Source organism: Strongylocentrotus purpuratus, unplaced genomic scaffold (genome assembly GCF_000002235.5).
Source record: "Strongylocentrotus purpuratus isolate Spur 01 unplaced genomic scaffold, Spur_5.0 spur5_contig_843, whole genome shotgun sequence".
Taxonomy (NCBI): domain Eukaryota; kingdom Metazoa; phylum Echinodermata; class Echinoidea; order Camarodonta; family Strongylocentrotidae; genus Strongylocentrotus; species Strongylocentrotus purpuratus.
In genome coordinates, this window is record NW_022145550.1 from 443,718 (window position 1) to 464,878 (window position 21,161).

The 21,161-nt window shown below is 38.0% G+C and overlaps 1 protein-coding gene across 2 annotated transcripts; it reads left to right on the forward strand.

Moving 5' to 3' along the window:
• Window positions 1-82: 82 nt before the first annotated feature.
• Window positions 83-17,770, forward strand: LOC100893684. Of its 2 annotated transcripts, none has more exons than XM_003725553.3 (17): window positions 83-154; window positions 2,796-2,913; window positions 3,251-3,298; window positions 3,554-3,632; window positions 6,497-6,698; window positions 7,041-7,147; window positions 7,361-7,479; window positions 8,628-8,688; window positions 9,081-9,244; window positions 10,525-10,689; window positions 11,102-11,194; window positions 11,844-11,936; window positions 12,715-12,784; window positions 13,416-14,903; window positions 15,554-15,728; window positions 16,775-16,841; window positions 17,570-17,770. In XM_003725553.3, the coding sequence occupies exons 2-17, from the start codon at window positions 2,830-2,832 to the stop codon at window positions 17,621-17,623; spliced, it is 3,069 nt and encodes a 1,022-aa protein (XP_003725601.2). In that variant the 5' UTR covers window positions 83-154; window positions 2,796-2,829; the 3' UTR covers window positions 17,624-17,770. The 2 variants fall into 2 exon arrangements, with proteins under 2 accessions (XP_003725601.2, XP_011671417.2); XM_011673115.2 differs by having other exon boundaries at window positions 8,631-8,688.
• The last annotated feature ends 3,391 nt before the right edge of the window (window positions 17,771-21,161 follow it).

Genomic DNA, 21,161 nt, shown 5'->3' on the forward strand with positions numbered 1-21,161 from the left:
TAAATAAATACAAATAAATAAATAAATAAATGATATGTATGTAGCTCTTTTCATTTTTTCTTTGGTTCTTGGAAGCTACCCTACCGTCGTAGAATTGCGCCATGTTTAACAAAACTGTCGTTGCCGTGCTTCCGTAATGACAACTCTTACAGGGGTAAAACACCGACTTTTAAGTTTGTAGTGACTGTTAGTATTGATTGAAGTATAATTATTTATTTAGTGATTCTTTTTTTAGCTACAGTGTTTTATGCACTCACAAAGTTTATTGTACATCTAAGATCACGATTCATTGTTGGAGCTCCGCCTCCACCAACTAGTTCCATAATGAGTTCTCTAAACATCGAGCGGGTGAAGCAGCGGGGTTCGAGGAGCTCCCCATCTACCCCCGCGGAAGGAGCCTCGAATTCTGCTGAGCTGAGCTAAGGCCTGAGGATGAGGAGCCCGATTGGGGGGGGGGGGGGGGGGGGGGAGGGTAGGTAGGGGGTAGCCTTAAGTTAGGGCTTGCCGCTTCGTCATGATTAAGTATGAAATATGATAATTGATGATCTTAGAAGCCAGACAGTCACATGATTAATTCAGATTATCAGTAGACTCTAGACTAGAGACTAGACTGTCTAGACTAGACTCTAGATCTAGGTCTAGTAACAGTTAGAGTCTAGTACAGTCTACTAGTTAGGGGTGCTGGTCCGAGAATAAGGATCGTCTTCATAAACGAGGATCGTCTTCGCGAACACGGACGCGGACGGAGGCTTCCTCAAAAATAAGGATCGTCCTAATTTTTCGCAGATGTTTCATATTTTTGATCGGCGCATTAAAGCGAAAAACGGATTCCGCAATGATTTTCTTGATGCATTTTACATTGAGTGATTAGATCTACGGTGTTTGGTGTTGGTGTGGTCTTAAGAGCTTGGAAAGGCTGCTGAACCGAGCTCCAACACCGACGGTCAGTTTAGAAGAACAATACCGATCACGCGTGCGTGCACGTTATTGCTCGCCTCAACACCAGCCTTCACAATTTTTTTTTCTTCACAATTCTTTTGTTTTTTCCTACTAATTTGTGTTCTTTATCGGATTTCATAGCACGTGAAGTAGAATATCATTTTGCATTCTATATCTTGCTTTCAGGGGATTAGATTATCTCAATCACAAGAAAGAAGGAAAAACATGAAATTTGATGTACAAAAGGCATGGAGAGTTGTCCACAGATGATGTCATCAAATTGAATACCGCCCTCTAGTGACTAGTCATTTCAAAAAGTTCTAACTTCCTTATTCCTTGCCCGATTTTGTTCAAATTTTCACTGATATTTTTCAAATATCTTAAGCTTTACAATAAAAGTAACTTGTATGAAGGTTTTGGTTCCCAGTTGCTAATTACCATATTCATGAATACCTATTAATTAGCATATCCCCTGATATGAACAAAATGCCATTTGTTTGGGTGTGTACATGTATGCAGTGAGGATTTTATAAATCTGTTTGTGTGTTCCTACTATGAGTATTGTGCTGCTAATTATTTCAGAACAATATTTTTAGTTATGAGGCTAAAAAGTAAAAACAAGTAAAATTATTAATAAATAGAGAATTAAAATCATATTTCCCGTTTTTCACATATTTACTGGACGCGCATCTTATTTACCGGACGGTATTTACTGGTATTTACCACTGGTAATTACCGCCACTGGTATTTACTGCCCAACCCTTGTTTAGGTGAATGTAAATGGTCACAAAGTAATAAATTGGCTCTATATACCATTCCAGACTTTAAGGCCCGAATTCACAAAGCAAGGTTTGAGCTCAGACTATGAGTGTTGTGCTGCTAATTATTTCAGAACAATATTTTTAGTTATGAGGCTAAAAAGTAAAAACAAGTAAAATTATTAATAAATAGAGAATTAAAATCATATTTCCCGTTTTTCACATATTTACTGGACGCGCATCTTATTTACCGGACGGTATTTACTGGTATTTACCACTGGTAATTACCGCCACTGGTATTTACTGCCCAACCCTTGTTTAGGTGAATGTAAATGGTCACAAAGTAATAAATTGGCTCTATATACCATTCCAGACTTTAAGGCCCGAATTCACAAAGCAAGGTTTGAGCTCAAACCTCCTTTTGTTCCGCCAAACCTCCTTTTGTTATTTACAAACCAGGTTTGTAAATAACAAAAGGAGGTTTGGCGGAACAAAAGGAGGTTTGAGCTCAAACCTTGGTCTGAGCTCAAACCTTGCTTTGTGAATTCGGGCCAAAGTGTTGACAGATTTTTTATTGCCTGTTTTATGTCTTTTTTTCATGGAAAAGCGTTTGGGAAAATTCAAAAATGGTTGGGAGAGTTTACTGTTGATCACTGTTACAGGGTGTTGACCAGTGTGTCGCCTTCTTAGAAAACCATTAATATCTTTGTGGTTTGAGAATTTTTCAGAATTTTGTGCATGTTAGAGGGTTAGTACAGTAGAAGGAAGATAATAAGTATCATTTCATACCAAAATTACGCAATTTTTTGATCAACCTTCAACAATGTTACCGAGTCACTTTAAAGTGACTAGTTTTACAAAGTCAGTAGTAACAGTGTAGTACGCCTTTACCAAAATTGGTCTAATGAAGTCTACCTACGATAGGTAAGAATGTACACTGAATTTGAAGAGAGGACATTATCCAAACTCGTGCGTACAAATCTGAAATTAATATTTAAGTTTTTTTATGGAGGGGGGGGGGGGGTATGTATGAGAGTAACTCTTACTCCACTCCATCAATGACAGAATTCTATGGTATGATCTTATATTCACCTGTAGATCAGCAGTATATACTACAGACCCAGAAACGACAATGTCATTCGTGAGGATGCCTAGACGATCTCAGTCTCTTTCAGGCAGAACCAAGAGAGCAAAGAAAAAGAAAGCAACTTGGGATGTAAGTGAGTTTGTTTTGTCTGTCAACAAGCTAACCAGACTTACGTCTGACAGTCTTTTCCAACTTGTCACTTGAGGTAATTGATGTTTGTACATGTAGGTGCATGGAGATTGGTGAACTTGTACTGAAGAAGTTGATTTAGGCTTTTAAACTTTTTTTTGCTCTAAAAATTATTCTTGAAAAACAAAACAGTCTCTTCTCAAGGTGCAGCAGAGAAATGTGTGCATGTAATTGTTACATTTTCTTTTTTTTAACAGATTGCCACACATGCTGTGAGATTGTTACTTCCATACAATTCAGTGTACGCTATTATCTTTTTATTCTAATTCTTATACAGAGCACAACCAGTGACTTGACTGTCCATAAACTCAGCAAGGATGAATTGGTAAGTTTAGTTAAAGAATAAAAGGTTGTGCTACATGTAACTTGCAATCGTATCATTTTGTGATTCAATATGGCACAGCATTTGCAATTTTTTTAAAGCATAACATGTACATGTATGCACATGGATGTTACCTGTTTGTGACCAACTTATGGCTGGTGTTGCTTCAGTATAAAGTAGTATCAAACAGAAAAAGTCACATGGAGTTCTCATGAATTTTAATTACCTCTTTCTTTCAATCGTTTATTATTCGCATAGGATCGCCGCCATGCAGTCCATCAATCCACTAATATAGACGTGATCAAGGAAGAGAAAAGGAGAAAGGCTGCGCTGAAAGGTATGTGTTTGTTGCACTAGAAATCAGTGTCATTTTATATATTTATCGTTATATTTCAGAATTCTGCTGATCTTTTGCATATATATACATCCTCGAGTACAGTTCTGATCTTTAGATTCACAGCTACTGTACATGTACATGTACAGTCATAACAGTGCCATAACAGTGTAATTACCCCCCCCCCCCCCCCTGACAATCATGCTACAACCCTCACTATGAACATGACAGACAAAGAAAGAGGACAAAATATGCAATTCCTCATTCTACCCTCAACAATTGCTGTGGTAGACAAAGGAACATCCCTTCACTGCTATTATGTAAAATAAGTAGGACAGGTGAATATGTATGTGACACCTGTTCTACACATTTTTACATAATAGCAGTGAAGGGATGTTCCTTTGTCTACCACAGTAATTGTTGAGGGTAGAATGAGGAACTGTATGTTTTGTCCTCTTTCTTTGTCCGTCATGTTCATAATGCCTGCTACAATACAGCTCTTATCCCAATAGGCTATGTTCGTAATGTATCCTAATTTAATGGATACGTCTTTGTGAAGTGCCTCGATACAAATTATTTTATTCACCTGATAAGAATAATAGTATTTCAATACCGGTTGACAGAATCAGAACTGAATACATAAGTTGTTGCCAGGTAGGACAAAAAGAATGGCTTGCCCTCCCTAGCAACACTATGCAGTTTGCATTCTGACTATTGAAAGACTATTATTCTTATCAGATGAATGAAATAATTTGTATTGAAGCAGTTCACATAGACTTGTGTATTAAATATGGTTACATTACGAAAATGCCCTAGATTTTTGTACCATCTCATGTAATGAAATGACTTTGTAGCTTTTGTTTGATATCTGCCTGACTTGCAGCATGCCTGCTTGCCTGATATAGCAATCAGGCATGTAGTAAGGTGGTGGATTACTTTACCTATTTTTATATGTGATGCTAGTGTTCTGTACTCATGCTTTTACATGTACATGTATGTGTGTGGATTAACATAAACATGCCAGAAGAAAGGATAAAAGGGCGCCTCGTGTATTGGCACTGTAGTGTCAGAAACATTAAAATTACAAATTAACCACATACTCATGTACAATATTTCCCTTTAAACTCATATTCTCCAAAACAGTATTCATATACTGTGCGTGTTATAGTGTAGGCATTAATGTACAGTGTACATGTGCATGTATGTTCAGTCAGAATTCACATTCCTCAATGTCTGACCCTTTTGACCTACAAGGACATTAGCTGACCTTGAAAGGGGCATGAGTCCCAATACATGTAACACTGTGATATATACCACTAGCCAGAACAGGGAGTGGTCACTACGTTTTGAGCCAACAGAGCATAAGCTAGGGTAGTCTGACAATAATATTTGCAAGATTGTTAAGCTTGGAGAGAAAAACAGTTGGTGAGTTAAATACTTAAACTTTTCTAATTCAATTAATAACTTTAAGTGTTGTATCTATAACTTTTCTGTGTAGTGCATTGTATTTAGGCATATATCGAAAGTGGAATTATGTTAAAGAAGTTTGTGAGAGAAACACGGGAAGCAGACGCTGAGAGGCACTATCATTTATATCTACATGTATATAATTCCTTTGTTCTTTCTAGTACTTTGCGATTAGATATTTTATCCCATGTTCCTGTGTTAAATTACTTGTCAAGTGATAAACACTGTTATACTATTTGTGATCATGCTTGTTATAAGCAATTTATTCATGTAAATTTTTACATGTCACTACTGGAGAGGTGTTTACACCCGACTTAATTTGCCTGATTATTCTTTGATTAATTAACTTAGCATTTAAATTAACGAACTGATACTACATTGTTCATTTGTAGTTCAACCATCTCCACCATCATTGATGTGCGCAATCGTCGTAGAGCAAAGGGCTCAAGAATTAAAAGACATAAATGCAGATATTGGCTGTGTTTATTTATTTGTGACGTTGCGAGAGTGAGAACGGATGCGTTTGACATTGTTTGACAATTGTTTGACCTAATTTAGTTAATGCTACAGGCACGAAGGAGAAACATGTAGACTAGGGCCTGTAAAGATGAGATAATAATAAAATAATAGTGGGGTCTTGTATAGCGCTCATGTCTGTCAGACTTGACACTCCTGGCGCTCCTGATTATTACCCTGGCTTTAGCACAGCTACCATTACGGTGCTCTAGCATTTCAAGTAGATCAATGTCTTGCCAAAGCACATTAGTGCCGTGCCGGGACTCAAACCGCGGACCTTGTGATAGACAGGCCGGTGACATATCCACTCGACCATGACACCTGTACTAGTAGGGAGTGGCAAGATAGACCGCCTGTTCTATTTTGTTAGAGATTTTGCCTGGACTGAAAAAGCAGAATGACTTTGAAGTTTGAAATGTATACACTTTAGCATGCGTTCTTATTTTGTGGTTCCATTACACTAATATCACTCTTGAGTCCCATTCACATTTCATCTGATGAATGACACCTTGAGGTACATGTACATGTAGCTTGTTGAACAGTAGTGGCCTGTAAAGAGGTGTCTGGATTGCAAATGTGAAGATCAAGGATCAGTCCCTTTCATAAAGGCTGAGTATGAGAGTATGACAATCTAGAGTTCGTATATATCTCTACTGACTTGATTAGGCTAAATGATCCTGAAATTGTTGTTACATAACTTGGATTATGATTTTAGATGCATTCATAGTAACATAACTAACATTTATGCCTTGTTTTCTTTGTTTCTTCTTCTTTTTTGTAACTACATGATCATTAGTTGTCTTACCAGGTGTACTTGCATTGTAACAGCAGTGAAAGATTGATCAATATTTGTTTTTCTTCTACTTTTCATGTTGTTTTTAAAGCTCAGAAAGAGAGATCCCTAAGTGAGGGTAACCAGGCAGGCTTGCTGCGTGAGATCCTGTACGATGAGAAACAGCTGAACGATGCCCTCGCTCACTCAGATAGAGTCATGTCTGTTGTCAAGGATCTTTTCTACGATGATCCAAAGAGATTGAAGGCTATACCTCACATCACCCGAGCACCTGGAGGAGATGCCGAGAAAAGGTAATAAATTGAATAGCTTAAGGCGTTAAAAAAAAAAGATGTATTGCCCTTTGCGACCCACCCAAAAATCTTAAAATTTACGGTCTTAAAAAAAAAAAGATTTCCGACTGACCGACCCATGTTTTGGCACCTAAAGGGCAATGCAACATCTTTTTTTTTTTAGGTCTAATGGTTGATTGCTGTCTGAATCGTCCAGGAATGAATATCATGTTTGCACCCATTTTTTTGTGACTTATCGGTTGTTTTTAATAGTCAGATCAGATAATGGGCAGTATAGTATCAATTGGGTAATTCATTGTCTATTTCATGAATTAATGAAACTATTTTCTATTGAATATACAGACGAGCTGGACCTATCGCTGAGAAAGGCCCTCACACCAGCTACTTGGATGTCTTGAGTGAATCTGTCATGGATCCATCAGCACTCAATGAATATCAAAGAGAAAATGGTGGGTGTTTCAAATACTTGTTATATATGTAACCCCTCCTACCAGGTTCTTTGGATGATTTAGAAAAGTAGGAAGCTTGTTTTTATTTAATTTGTTACAAGATTAACGTACCATTTTGAGTATGAATAGTTTTTCATGCCAAAGAGATTACTGTGTTTAGCTTCATTTTTAAAATTAAAAATTATTACGTGCTAAACCCCTTATTTTATACAGACTCTGAGGAGGAGGAAGAAACGGATGAGGAGGAGGAGGAGGATGGAGAGACACCTGTGTTTGACAGTAAGCTAGATGTTGATCGATTCCAGAGTTACATTCATAGAGCAGCCGCTCAGGTAAACGGATGTTTGGTCTAACTTGGGCACATGATTACAGTATTAATGGTGATGGCCATTGATCTTCAAATCTAGATGTTTATTGTAGAAAGATAGGATTATCTGTTATCTGCCAGTGATTTGTGTCTATGAGTTTGCTGTGAATAATGGATATTTAAAGAAGAACCTGAAATCATGGGAATTGATCTGGTAGCTTTAGTCCCAGTAATCAATTCTAACTGATGCATGATATTAATGTAAGAAATGGAGCTACTATACAGTACATTATCACTAAGCAATTGATGACCGTTCCTCGCATCACCTAAGCAATGGTTGATTGTGATTTTATGTCATCAGAGATTAACTACCTTATTTACTGTTCTTTGTACCTTCCCTTGCCATCCTCTCTCTATGCTGGGGTCGATGGCAGAGGTTGGTGTAGTGGGCAGTAGAAGAGGAGTTGCGCATTTTCACCCAAACTCACTTTTTGACTCATGTGGAGTTGAATTCTATGTGAGATTTGGTTTTGCATGTGCATACATTTTTTATATATTGTCAGTTATATATTTTGATGTACATGTATGTAATGTTAATGTCCTATTAAGACAATAATAGTAACATATATTTAGTGCTTAAATTTATCTTTGTAAGTGCTGTACTATTTTCAGCTACCTTGATAAGTAGTAGGGCTATTATTATATTTAGTAGTTTTGACTATGATACCTGTTTTGTATAATGTGAAGTGGGGTGGTGCCTTGTCTAGGTTCTGAGTTTGAGTGAATCAATATAGGTAGGCATTTGTTTAATGATAGACTCATGCAATGCACAACCCTTGAGACCTTGCTGACTTCATGCCCTTATGACATTTATGTGTTGCTTTCAAATTAGTTGGTGTGTAACATGTGCATATTTTATGTAATTGGCATTTGCGTGGGGGGGGGGGGGGGGATTTAAATCATTTATGACCTTCAGGGCTCTCCTACCATTACAGAATGTGCAAATGTGTCACTGCTTCCGGTTCTTACCTACTCTTTATAGAATTTACAATATACACATTACCTCAGTTTAAACACTTCCTGAGGCAGAAGTCAAATCGAACATTATATTCCTCCAATAAATTGAATAATTCTTTTGAATTTATGCTTTCTTTTCTTTCTTTGTACTCTTAGCAGCAGCATGAAAAGCATGATAGAATTCAGTCCAAGTATCAATCCAACAAAGAAAATATGGGTGAGTAGATAAAGGTTAAAGCATTTTTTTTTAAAATAATTATTTTGTAGCTAGTTACCTAGAACCTTGATATTTTTTTAATATGGACAATTTTAACTGAATTGAATTGAACTTTGCAAATCTGATCCTGCATTACAATATTGTTAAAATATTTCAGTGGCCAAACAGGATAATAGTTGTGTGCCTCTCTTGAAAATATATATGACATGGTTTTTCCTTGCAATCAGTCACAAGATTACCCCGGTAGTATGATATCTTGGTTAATTATGATTTAGATTTATTTACTACCTGTGATGAGTACAGGCCTATCATAAATAGCATGCATCCCTTCAAATGATTTGTACATTTCTTTATAGAATAATGTGTTATGTGGGATCCTCTTTGTGTTTCAGACCCAATAGCTACACCTGAGAGGTCTCCCCTTACCCCCTCACAACGAAATGCTATCAACGATACAGCCAAGGCTAAAAAGAAAATGAGGTCAAGGTCCAAGGCCGAAGGTCAAAGTTCACTACTAGACATCACTCAAAAAACAAAACCTGATGACCTAAAAATGGTAATTATTTTACTTCTAGATATTTATTGATTTACTTATTCATTCTTTTTATCTGATATAATTGTTTGTCTACAGTTGTTTTTTTTGGGGGTTTTATTTATTCATGAGCTTGTCATGTAAAAATTACAATGAAATATTTTTGAGCAGCGCACAATGTTTTCCTATTTGTTCAGAAGACCCATTTCTGTAATTATTAATTTTTCAATTCAATAATATCCCACACTTCTCTACTTTCAATAAGTCAAGATTTAGATTTTCTGGTTATGGATGAGACATGGAATAAGAAAATATTCATCAGATGTTTGCAAATATTGTTATGTTTGATCCTTACTGGCAAACTTCATTTACAAACATGAGTCTTTGAGCTATTTTTACTTTGCTACTAAACACGTCATAAAATATCTTTCATGGGTACAAAGTCCACCTTGCATGAACCTGTTTCAACTCAAAAGATGAGCTCTTCTGAATTGGTGTACAACTCCAGCAAAAAGAACCGTCCAATGAACAGGAATGATAACTGCACTGCACTTTGTAGAGGTGTTGTGGGCTAATGGATAAGTCAATGAACTTGCGAATGACATGGTATGGGGTTTGAATCCCAGCCCTGCATTAATGTCCTTTGGCAAGACATTAATCTACTTTAGCTCTTTTTTTACTCAGGTGTTAATGTGTACCTGATCTGGTTTAGTGCTAGTTTCTGTGGTTGCTCAACTATAGCCAGGGTCATAATATCTCAGCACCTTGAGCGTACTTTAGCCACTTTTTACTCAGGTGTTAATGTGTTCCCTGATCAACTTGAGTGCTAGTTTCTGTAGCAGCTCAGCTATAGCCAGGGTAATAGTATCTCAGCACCTTGAACGTACCTTGCCAGATACAAGTGTAAGAAGCCACTATTGCTCTTTCACTGTCCTGGGGTGTTTTACAAAGATCCGAAGTCGAACTTAACTCTAAGTTGGACTTTAATATTATGGAGAGCCATTTGAAGCCTTATAATAAAATATATTCAAAAGCAAGGAGTAAAATATTTTAGACTTTTCATAGATTTCACATCAAGAACACGAAAATCTCTTTGATAAAGAAAATATGAATGATTTGAATCAACATTTTATGCCTTTTACAATAACTTTTACAAATTTTTTTCATAGACGATAATGGCTTTCCATAATTGTTAAGTCCAACTTAAATATAAGTTCAACTTAAGATCTTTGTGAAATACCCCCCTGGTACATACCTACACATCATGTAGCATTATGTCACGTTTCTACTTGACTTCCACACAGTATCTGACTGAGTTGATGACAGCCTGCAGCGCCTTTGATAAGACCAGAGGGGAAGCAGAGACGGTAGATGCCAGTCATTCTTTCACCTCTGGTTTCCCACAGCTGAGTGGGTACACAGCTTTCTTAGTTCAGACACTCACCAAGATTCTTAAGCATCTCACTCAGGTAAGATTAAAAAAGTCCACTGGTACTGACATTTTCTCTCTAAAAACTTTTGTTTGAATATGTTTATTTCATTGTAGCATTGAAAATTTACCTATTTGGAACAGAGCATTATAATGTATCATTAAGAGTCATATGCTATGGAAAGCAAAGTAATATTAAAAAGGTGAATTTTTGACATAAGTAAATAAACAGGACAATGTGTTTATAAGATGATAAAGAGACTTTGTGCTGTGTTATGGTATAAATGCTCATTACATTTTTGTAAATTAAGGAGAGTTGCAAATTTGTAATTTAGATATGCCACTTAATTTTGTTATGATGATTTGTTCATGCATTGGCAGTGTATGCTTGAGTATCTGAAATTGATTTGAATTGTAAAGCATGTACCTTCTTATTTAACCATCCTGTTTAGAGTGAAACTCGGCTTGACCAGGAGAGAGAAGCAAGGCGTGGACTGGAACAGGAGATAGCTCAACAGAGGAAGCTCATTGATGCCATGACTGTTGTAAGTACATATGCAATGGTAACATATATTTTGTTTATACCTGGCATAATATTTTATTTGTAAATATTTAGTGACAAGGGCATGGGGGTTCTTATGTGTACTGCATGTCAGTTTACTCACAGTATACTTAGTGGAAATCCTATTTTCTGAGTTGACAAAAACATCCTGGTCACTATTCCATTTGTTCATGAAAAGAATATGGAGGTGTTCACTCGATCAAAAGGGTTCATATTTCAGCCTGGCACTGAGGTCCTTTGGCAAGACATCTATCTATCTATATTTGCCACTCTTCACCCAGGTGTAACTAGGGTATCCGGTATGCACGTGCACAACATAGAGGGTTGCTTGGCTATGACTTGGGTAATCAGGAGCGCCATGGCCTAACCGACTCCAGCACTGTTCAAGAAGTGACCATTATTAAGATTTTTTTTTTATTGGGGGGGGGAGGGGTGGGGGGGATTGTTAGCTTTCTAAGTGTAGAGAGAAGTCTGGAAGTATTTTTGCATTATGTTTATTGAATATGTTATCTGGAGAAATTGTAGGCCTATATATATCATGCTTCCATCAAGACTCTATACACTGTCTATAAAAAGATTGACTGCTCTAGATGGAGTTGCCAGCCTTACGCCTTGTTTATTCTGTTGTTCAGGACATGATGCAGTCTCAAGAACTGAACATCAAGATCCAAGCTGAAGCTAGGAAACAGATTAATCAGATGGAACAGAGACTACAGATTGTAGAGGTAAGACGTCATCACCGGTGACAGTATGAACAGCATCCTCGTTCAGAGAGATCCAGCAGATATTTTCTCCAGTTATTGATTCATGATCATGGGATACAGTTAACAGACCTGCCAACCAGTATGATTTAGTACGATTTTTAGAAGCAAATACGACAGTACGATTTTCCTTATTAAAATACGATTTTCAAAAAAAAAAAAAAAAAAAAGATTCTTTTCTTTTCTTTTTTTTTTTTTCTTTTTTTTTTTAAATATTTTTTTTAAAATTAATATTTTGTGTGTGCGTCCGCCATTTTCAATGGCAAAATGTCCATTCTTTCCTGTAAAGTATCCTTCAAGCATATCACATCGGCAATTTGGAGATGTTCATTGGTTCATGGAACACACCAGTCATTACGAAATCATGCATATTCAACCAATGATCAATAAAAAAAATTCTTCCTGTAGGTAGAAACTGTAAGAGGCATTGGTCCGCGTAACAATTCGCGTTTATTTTCTAGAATACAACTTTTGTCAGTAAAATACAACTTTTGGGACTAAAGAATACAGTTTTTGAACTCCAGAGGTTGGCAGGTCTGAGTTAAGGGATAGATTTGGGCCACCAAGATGCAAGAAACATTGGAATGGGGCTTCATAGGTAAACTATACACATGTACACACACTTTCAAAGTAGAAGACTTTTCTTTTGGTAATCAAGAACTATATCTCTCCCCTTTCCAAGAAGATTGAGTAGTAATATTTATCTGAGTTGTATTGTATTTTCTTATTTTGTTCTTTGCAGCACTTGCTGGTCAACAGAGAATTTCTAGAGGAAAAGGTGTCGCCACCTACGGCTGGAAAAGATAAGGAAGGTATGTTTGATGTTTCAGACCTTTCTGAAATCTCACATTCACTGACACTGTATCGTCAATAACCCCATTACAAGCTGCATAAAGTGAGCACCTACAGGCTTCGTGATATTACATACTGCTACAAAGAAACAAGCAATATTTAGCATTGGCAAAAAGATTACTAGGGACGATAGAGTTGGGGAAGGCCATAGTATTATGTACTCTTAAAATGCATGAACCTATATCAATGATTAGAAGCATGGCTCAGTGGTTGAGAAGTGGCTTTGGACTGGCAGGTCCAAGGTTGAAACCAAGCAGAAGTACTAGTGCCCTTTTCTACCCGGGTATTATTCCTCAATTCCTCCATGTTCCTTGGATAGGACCAAAAACTGTCAGTCTCCTGATAAACTGTTTACAAGGATACTTTCTTTATTGACAGTCAGATAGCTCGTCCCATGATAGTAAGGTATCTAGCGAGTCAGATGTCTCTATCGTACCCATTGCACTTTGTGTATATTGATTGTGTTGTTCATCAGTATGCATACAAACAAATCTGTCTTGGTTCAACAAAAGTATTTGTGCTTCTCTTTATATGTATCTACTTACTGTTCAGCTGTATTGTTTGGTTAACGTTTGCATTTGTATTTTGCAGATATTCCAGAGCGAGGTCCAGGTTTTAGTCAAGATCCTGCTGTGTCCAAGCCAGTGTCAACAGCAACCACAGTTCATTTAACTACTTCAAATCAGTTCAAAACAGTCCAAAACAGTGGCCTTAATACTGGATCTTCTACAATGATTTCATCAGCTCTAGACTCTTTGCAAGCCACCCCCTTGACAAAATCCACACTGCCAATCAAAAACGCAGGACATATAGTGTCAGGAGTGACTGGGGCTCAATCTAACACCTCCCAAGTACAGTTCACAACAACTACCTCATTAGCTACTTCAAGAAACGTTTTCAAAAGTACTACAGGTACAGGACACCAGGTCGCTTCTGGTCATCAAGTTCCTCACTTAAGCCAGCACACCATGGAGAGATTGATGTCCTCTCGCCCTGGACAGGGGAGAGGTAATGTACACTTTGAGGGGAATCTCAAAAATATTCAAACCAATGTACCTAGTGGAATGCAAAGCAGTCGGTTATTACAATCGGGTGATGACCAGAGAGCTATGGATGGGATTGGTAGTATGTCAGGGTTTGGTGTGTCATCGATGATGTCTTCAAGTGTGCTGAAAGGTACAGATCCTAGATCGCAGGGGAGCGGAACGTTTAAACAAGTGCCTGGTGCTTTTACCGGCTCAAGACAGCAGACAGATACCTTGACAACCTCTTCTGGTCAGCATCTCCGTCCGATCCAGCCTGCAATGCTGCTGTCTCCACCCAGGCAGAAGGATAGGAGAGACTTTATCAAGCCACCTGGCTACCAGTCTCAACCTCTCATGAGTGCACCGTACGGCATCACCCCTGGGGCAATCACCTCTACAAACATTGGCTCTAACCTGTCTGGTGGCCTGAAGGGATCCACCCACCAACCTCAAGCTGTGTTCTTCGGCAGTAGATCACAATTCTCTAATGACCCAAGTTATGCAGTGAGGAGTAGTGATCCCATAAACAAATCAAGGCATCCTCCACAAGCTCCGCTCCTCAACAACTACACCCCCAACCCTGATGGCCAGAAGGAAGGAGCACCTTCGACCATATCCATGGACAGCTCATCCACTCGATACCTCTCCCTTCCAGGAAACCATGGTGAAACCAATGTCGTCAAGAACATTCTACAACAGGGAGCCTCCGACACCACCAACAGACACCACCCATCTCATGTGCATCCAGACAGGGTAGGACCGAACGGGCAAGACCGCCAACATCAACAACTGTCAAGGAATGTGCATCCCATTGCCATGGAAACTGTCTATGAATCATCCCTAGATGGCACGGTAGAGCCTGCTGGACGAGAGGACAACTCTGTTGATATGAATGAGAAGATAGCATCCCTGTCTAGACAGCGGGTAGAAGCTCAGGCCAGACTGGAGCATCTCAAGGATGTGTATGGTGGAGAGGACGGCATGACTGCTCCTCAGAGACCTACTACCAGTGGAGGAGAAGCTACAGACCGAAGGATCTCTACCAAACCTACAGGTATGTTATCAGTCTCGACTAGCATCTGAATATGGCACATTTTTCCTTTAAATCCTGTCTACACTAGTTTATCCAAGAGGGATTAGACCTCCCTGCAATGTCCCTGACAGGTGGATATCTCATCAAATCAGCTCTCAATTAACATAAGAAAAAGTGGATCATTAAGGACCAACAGTCACCGATTAGACATTGTTTGATATATAGAGGGCGCAAGTAGCTATATAAGTAGTGCAGTGAGGCTTTAAAAACTTTATGTGATCCAATGATTCTTTCTATCAGGAGATTCCAAATTTGCTACCATTTATCTTTGACTAATAATGGTGTAAGTTTTCTTTAGATCTGTAAAATGCTTTATGTTGTTGTCCTTACCAGAACTGAACATTAGCTTCAAGTTATCAAATTATTGTGGCCTATAAAATACCATTCTAGCTCATACATGTTTAGACAGCGATTAGGTGAGAATTTTGTACATGTTTATTAAATTTGCACACATCATTTATATAAATGTATAAACATCACTGCTCACCGTGTGATGGACAAGCTGGAGCATTATGTGCACGTAACCATTCCCAGTGACCTGTGATAATTCAAAGAAAAAATACTACTACGAATTCACAACTGATGGTTGTTCCCATATTTTCCACTATCAGGAGTGCTGATTGGAGCTTCACCCCCTGTTTCACCTATTGCAAGAGAGGTGCCATCACAGAGACCCATGCCTACAGGAACATCACATGCAGCATCAGAGGGAAGGACCATTCATGTATCTATGCCAAAGCTTAGTGAGCTTGAAATCTCTGCAACAAGTACTCCTGCTTCCAAAAGGTACGACTTAGATCATTATCAGTTATACTTAATCTTGGGCTCCATATAGTGGGACTAGTCACTGTAAGTCCACTATCTCATACCTCTAACAACAGCAAAGCTTTAAAAAACTTTGCAAAAAATTACAATTTTTTTTTTTTCCGTGAAATGCTTGGCCATGCCAAAAATGTTAGATTCATTTCATTTGATTAGCTGGTAGTTTTTGTGATGCTGTGATAAACATGTGACATTTGTATTAAAATAAGAGAAAGAAAAAATTTGAAAGTACAGTGGAAACTCGTTCTAATGAAGTCCTTGGGACCAAGGAAATTATTTTAGGGTAACAAAACAAAAGAATATAAAGAGCTGGGACCAGCAAAATCACCTTGTTATAACAGATACCTCATTCTACTGTATCGGGGGGGGGGGGGGGGGGGGGGGGGGGGGGTGTTTTTCATAAAGCTGTTCATAACGTTACGCATGACTTTACGAACGACTTGTATATGAAGTGCCAGATAGGACGCCCAAAGATTTTCCTGATGTTTTAACAAAGTGTGACTATATTTCCAATAACCTCAATTAAATTATGGCAAAGAAATATACTTTGCATTAAAAATATTTTTTATGATAAGAATGTTAATCTACATCTGCACAGTTCAACTTTAGTTGATGCAGTTAAAAATGATTGAGCATCCCATTTGGCTTTTCATACATGTATGTAATTCATTCGTAAAGTCATGCGTAACTTTACGAACAGCTTTATGAAACACCCCAAGAGCTCTTTATACTGAGGTTCCACTATACATAAAGTATCTAGATTAAGAAGAAAAAAACCTTATCATTAATTAGACTTTCTCTCTTGAATTCATTTGCAAGATACTTTTAGTTTTTTTTTTTTTTTTTCTTCATTTCTAAAATTTGCAATAGCTCCTATCTTTTAACTCTGAGGGTTGTATGATCTTGTTGAAATATTTATTTGTATTACCAGAATGGTCAATTGCCCCAATTTTGTTTTTGTTGTTGTTGAAGATTTGAATGTTGATATTTAAAACTTAATTTCTGTATAGGTCATCCATTGGAAGCGGTGGTCCCTCCCCGGGCATCAATCAACATGACTGGAAAACTCCCCTTAAGGTATGGTCATTACTCTTATCTTATTATTTCTTATCTCCTTGTTATCTGTTTTTACTCTGTCTGTCTTTCTTTCTCTCTCTCAGCCTGTCTGTCTGTCTCTCTGTCTGTCTCTGTGTGTGTGTGTCTCTCTCTCTCTCTCTCTGCCTGTCTGTATGTATATCCCTCTGTCTCTCTGTCTCTCTCTCTCTCTCTCTCTCTCTGCCTGTCTGTATGTATCTCCATCTGTCTCTCTGTCTCTCTCTCTCTCTCTCTCTCTCTGCCTGTCTGTATGTATCTCCATCTGTCTGTTTCCCACCGTCCTCTCTCTGTTATATCCAGTCCTATCATTTTCTCTTTGTTTCATAGACTTGCAGTATTTCCCAGTTTTTACTTCATAATCTCATTTGTAGATTGTCATAAATATTAAGGTCTCTTCTCACCTTATTTATATCTTGCTACATCTACATGTATTTCTCAGCATCCAAATCTAAACATATAAAACTTCCCAGATACTCTGATTTTAGTCACTTTTTTTATTTTTGTTTTCTTCAAAGCGGTTTCCACTTGTTTTTATCGTATTCAAAATACAATGGTCTCAAAAATGTTGTGAATTGTTTGTACATAGATGTTATATGCATAATTAGATGCAGTTGATGAAAGATAATACAATGGACATTTACAACCAAACATAGGCTACCAAAATGAAATTGATTATTCAAAGAAAATATTTACATCTTATTTGTTTTCAGAATTCACCAGAGAAGGAGCAGTTCTTTGCACTCAAGGCCCACATCTCAACCTGATATCATAACTGGAATCATCCCTAGACTAGAGCTTGTTATCCATGCTGCTCTCTATGATCTCATCTCTCACCAGGGGGGTGCTTCATAAAGCTGTTCGTAAGTTACGCATGACTTTACAAACGACTTATATATGAAAAGCCAAATGGGATACTCAATTCTTTTTAATTGCATCAACTAAAGTTCAACTGTGCAGATGTAGATTAACATGCTAATTATAACAAACATTTTTTAGTGCAAATTATATATTTTGCCGTCATTTAATTGAGGTTACTTGAAATATAGTCACACTTTGTTAAAACATCTGGAAAAACTTTGGGCATCCTATCTGGCACTTAATATTGAAGTTGTTTGTAAAGTCATGGGTAACATACAGACAGCTTTATGAAACACCCCCCTGGTCCCTGTTTCATAAAACTTGTTTTCAATATTAAACAAGGTAAAATGAAAGCTACTGAAATCCTTACATTAGATTGGCTAGGATCACATTCGTCATAGAACTGTGGCAGTTGTTATTGATCAAAAGTTTTACGAAACGGGGCTCTGTTTCATCACCCCAAAACTGTTGATTTCCAGTCATTTTGTCAGAATTTGAACTATTCAGTTTAGTGGCTGCAGCACAGATTTTGAACAAGTACATACCTTTATAATTAATAACTCACTCAAGTTTGACCAGACATGTGACCAGGTAACTTTACACAATTAATAACATTTCACTATGCAGTGCAAGGTCTGACTTTGCCATTACTTTTAAAAGATGCATGACACTTGCTAAAATGGTTATGTCGCTCTCTGGGGCATTTGCGTGGTGTTGTAGATTGTGGTAGTGTAATCAAATGGCCTGTCCTCCATACTAAAAAAATGGGGGGATATGGGAGGGGGGAAGAGAAAACAAGTAAAGATTTCTCTTCCGCTGCTCTTTTGTATTTAGATTCCTCAGTCATTTCCTAACTTTGCATACATGTATTTCCCATTATTTGTTGTAACACCTGTCTAATGATTATCCTTTGTGCAAGTAAAAGTTTTGTGGTTGATGTGTCCACCCAAAAGAAGAACAAAGAAAGGAAATTATTTATACACTCCACTGTATGTACTTCTGAGATCCATTACATGGCTTTGAAAAGATGATTGTCAATAATGCTTATACTCCTACAATGAATTTATGAAAGTAATATTTCCAGAAGTGGTATAGTTGTCTCTAGAATAGTATAGTCACACAGGGTATGATAGTCCATGGGGTAGTCATCCTAATACAGATGCTGCCCTCTTTAGGTCATGCATGCAAGTACTGTCTCGCCTACAAATTATATAGAATTACATGTATATGTATTAACAGGCGCGTATGCATTGGGGGGGGGGGGGGGGTTGGGGGTTGAACCCTCAAACCCTCCCTCCCCTCAAAATTTACCAGGTAAAAAAATGGATGACCAAACAGATGACCCCCCCCCCCCCCCTGCTAGTCAACCTTAACTGCTTTCTACATATCATGTGTACATTTATGTTTTATGTACTTGAGAATTAAACAAATTAATTGTTGATGTTTACTACTGCATGTGATGCATATAATATGTGACCAGTCGCGTCAAAAGGAGACGGAAGTTACATTTTTTCAAATTCTATTTTATAATCGATTTTGATTTTCTGTTTCATAAGCTTGGATTCGATATAAACTAAACTCTAGAGAGGGAATATTATAGGAGATAATAACCTTTAGACTGTGAGAGGAATAGGGTTTTAAAAAAGTACTTTTACAAGAAAAAATGCTGCCAATGGTTGAGTTGCGTTTAGTCTTCAAGCTTTAGGAATTTTACTTTTACTTTCTATTTCATTTTGGCTTTTGTGTGCTTCTTCTTCATGGCTTCCCTGTGTGCATTTCATGCTTTCTGTGCTGCTAACAAATTGAGTTCCTTTGCCCTTCGCTTTGCAACTAGTTTAAGTGAAGGGTCAATTCTCTGAATAAACTTAAAAATTGGATTTCTTACAACAGCTTGACATGCAGATATATTCACATCTGCAAATGATTTACTTGCACTAGAGTGCCTAGGTATATGTAAGAGCATCCTCATATCATCATTATAGGCTACCATAAGCTTCTGTATACTGCTCTTTTTATACCTACTCCAAAGATGTGCAGTATATAACTTTCTGCACAACTTGTATCTATATCATCACACAGGTCTTCAGTAAAATAACGACTTAGGTACTTGGCCTCTTTACAAATATCAAGTTTAGCACCACACAAATACAAATTTGGAATTTCCAACTTACAATTGATTGATTGATTGATCAATGTACTAGCACTTCCAATTACATACATATACATATAAATCTTCCCATACCTACAGTATCCAGCAAAATGTTGTGGCTTCTTTCTTGCCGCGGGATCTTGAACTATTTCGTTCAGTCGAACTAGTTCATCGAATGAGCTGCATGGAAGGTTTGGAAGCCCGGCCTCTTCCTCATCAGCAGCTGTGCGTAATCCTCCCAAATTTGCCTCAGCAAGCAATTGCAGTACTTGTGACAGCATCTGCTCTTGCCTGTCTTGTTTCTGTTTTATCGCCTCCAAGGCAGCAAACATCCTAGTCATAGCTGCAGTCAAGGGTGTATTTTCCTCTGATGTTGAACTTCTAACAGCTCCTGGGGTCTTATTGACTCTAAAAGTATTCATAGATGGTAGTGGATTTTCCTCTGCAGTTGAAGTTCTGGCTTTCAATTACCTACTAATCTTCCCATGCCTACAGTATCCAGCAAAATGCCTTGTCTTCTTTCTTGCCGCGGGATCTTGAACTATTTCGTTCAGTCGAACTAGTTCATCGAATGAGCTGCATGGAAGGTTTGGAAGCCCGGCCTCTTCCTCATCAGCAGCAGTGCGTAATCCTCCTCCCAAATTTGCCTCAGCAAGTAGTTGCAGTATTTGTGAGAGCATCTGCTCTTGCCTGTCTTGTTTCTGTTTTATCGCCTCCAAGGCAGCAAACATCCTAGTCATAGCTGTAATTAGGGGTGTATTATCAATATCATTTGGATCCAATTCACAATTCAATTCATCATTATTAACACATAATATATCCTGTGTGACATTATCAGAAACACTGGAAATGTTCGCCATCGTGTCAAAGTCAATCATTATTTACAGATAAAATTATGAATGTACATCAAGGCAGAAGCATACTAGGCCCTACTTAATTTTGTTGAGATCCTCTTCTCGATGGGTGGCTATCGGTGGCATATTGGGGTTCTTCCTCACCAGGATGGTGCCATTCACAGTCCACAGGAATCTCCAGCCAGCCTTCTTCCTTTCCTCATTCACCTTCCTCAGTAGTGACCTCGTTGCTGGGGCAAGATTTTCGTTGATGAACATCATCCTCTCATGTCTTGAGAAGCCCAGCTCCCGAGTAGTTGTCTCCCGCAGCTTCTTTCGACCAACATACACTATATCTCTCATCCTCCTGGTTGTAAATCGCACTATGATTAGTCTTGGACTTGAACCAGAAACACCTTCCCTCTTACGGCCTAGACGACGGGTTACATCAATGTCGGTGTA

Bases quoted from the DNA above. Each gene is read 5' to 3' on its own strand.
- LOC100893684 (XM_003725553.3), top strand. From the start codon at position 2,830: ATGTCATTCGTGAGGATGCCTAGACGATCTCAGTCTCTTTCAGGCAGA. The intron at 3,633-6,496 runs GTATGTGTTTGT...TTGTTTTTAAAG, and splicing joins GAGAAAGGCTGCGCTGAAAG to CTCAGAAAGAGAGATCCCTA. The intron at 6,699-7,040 runs GTAATAAATTGA...TTGAATATACAG, and splicing joins GGAGGAGATGCCGAGAAAAG to ACGAGCTGGACCTATCGCTG.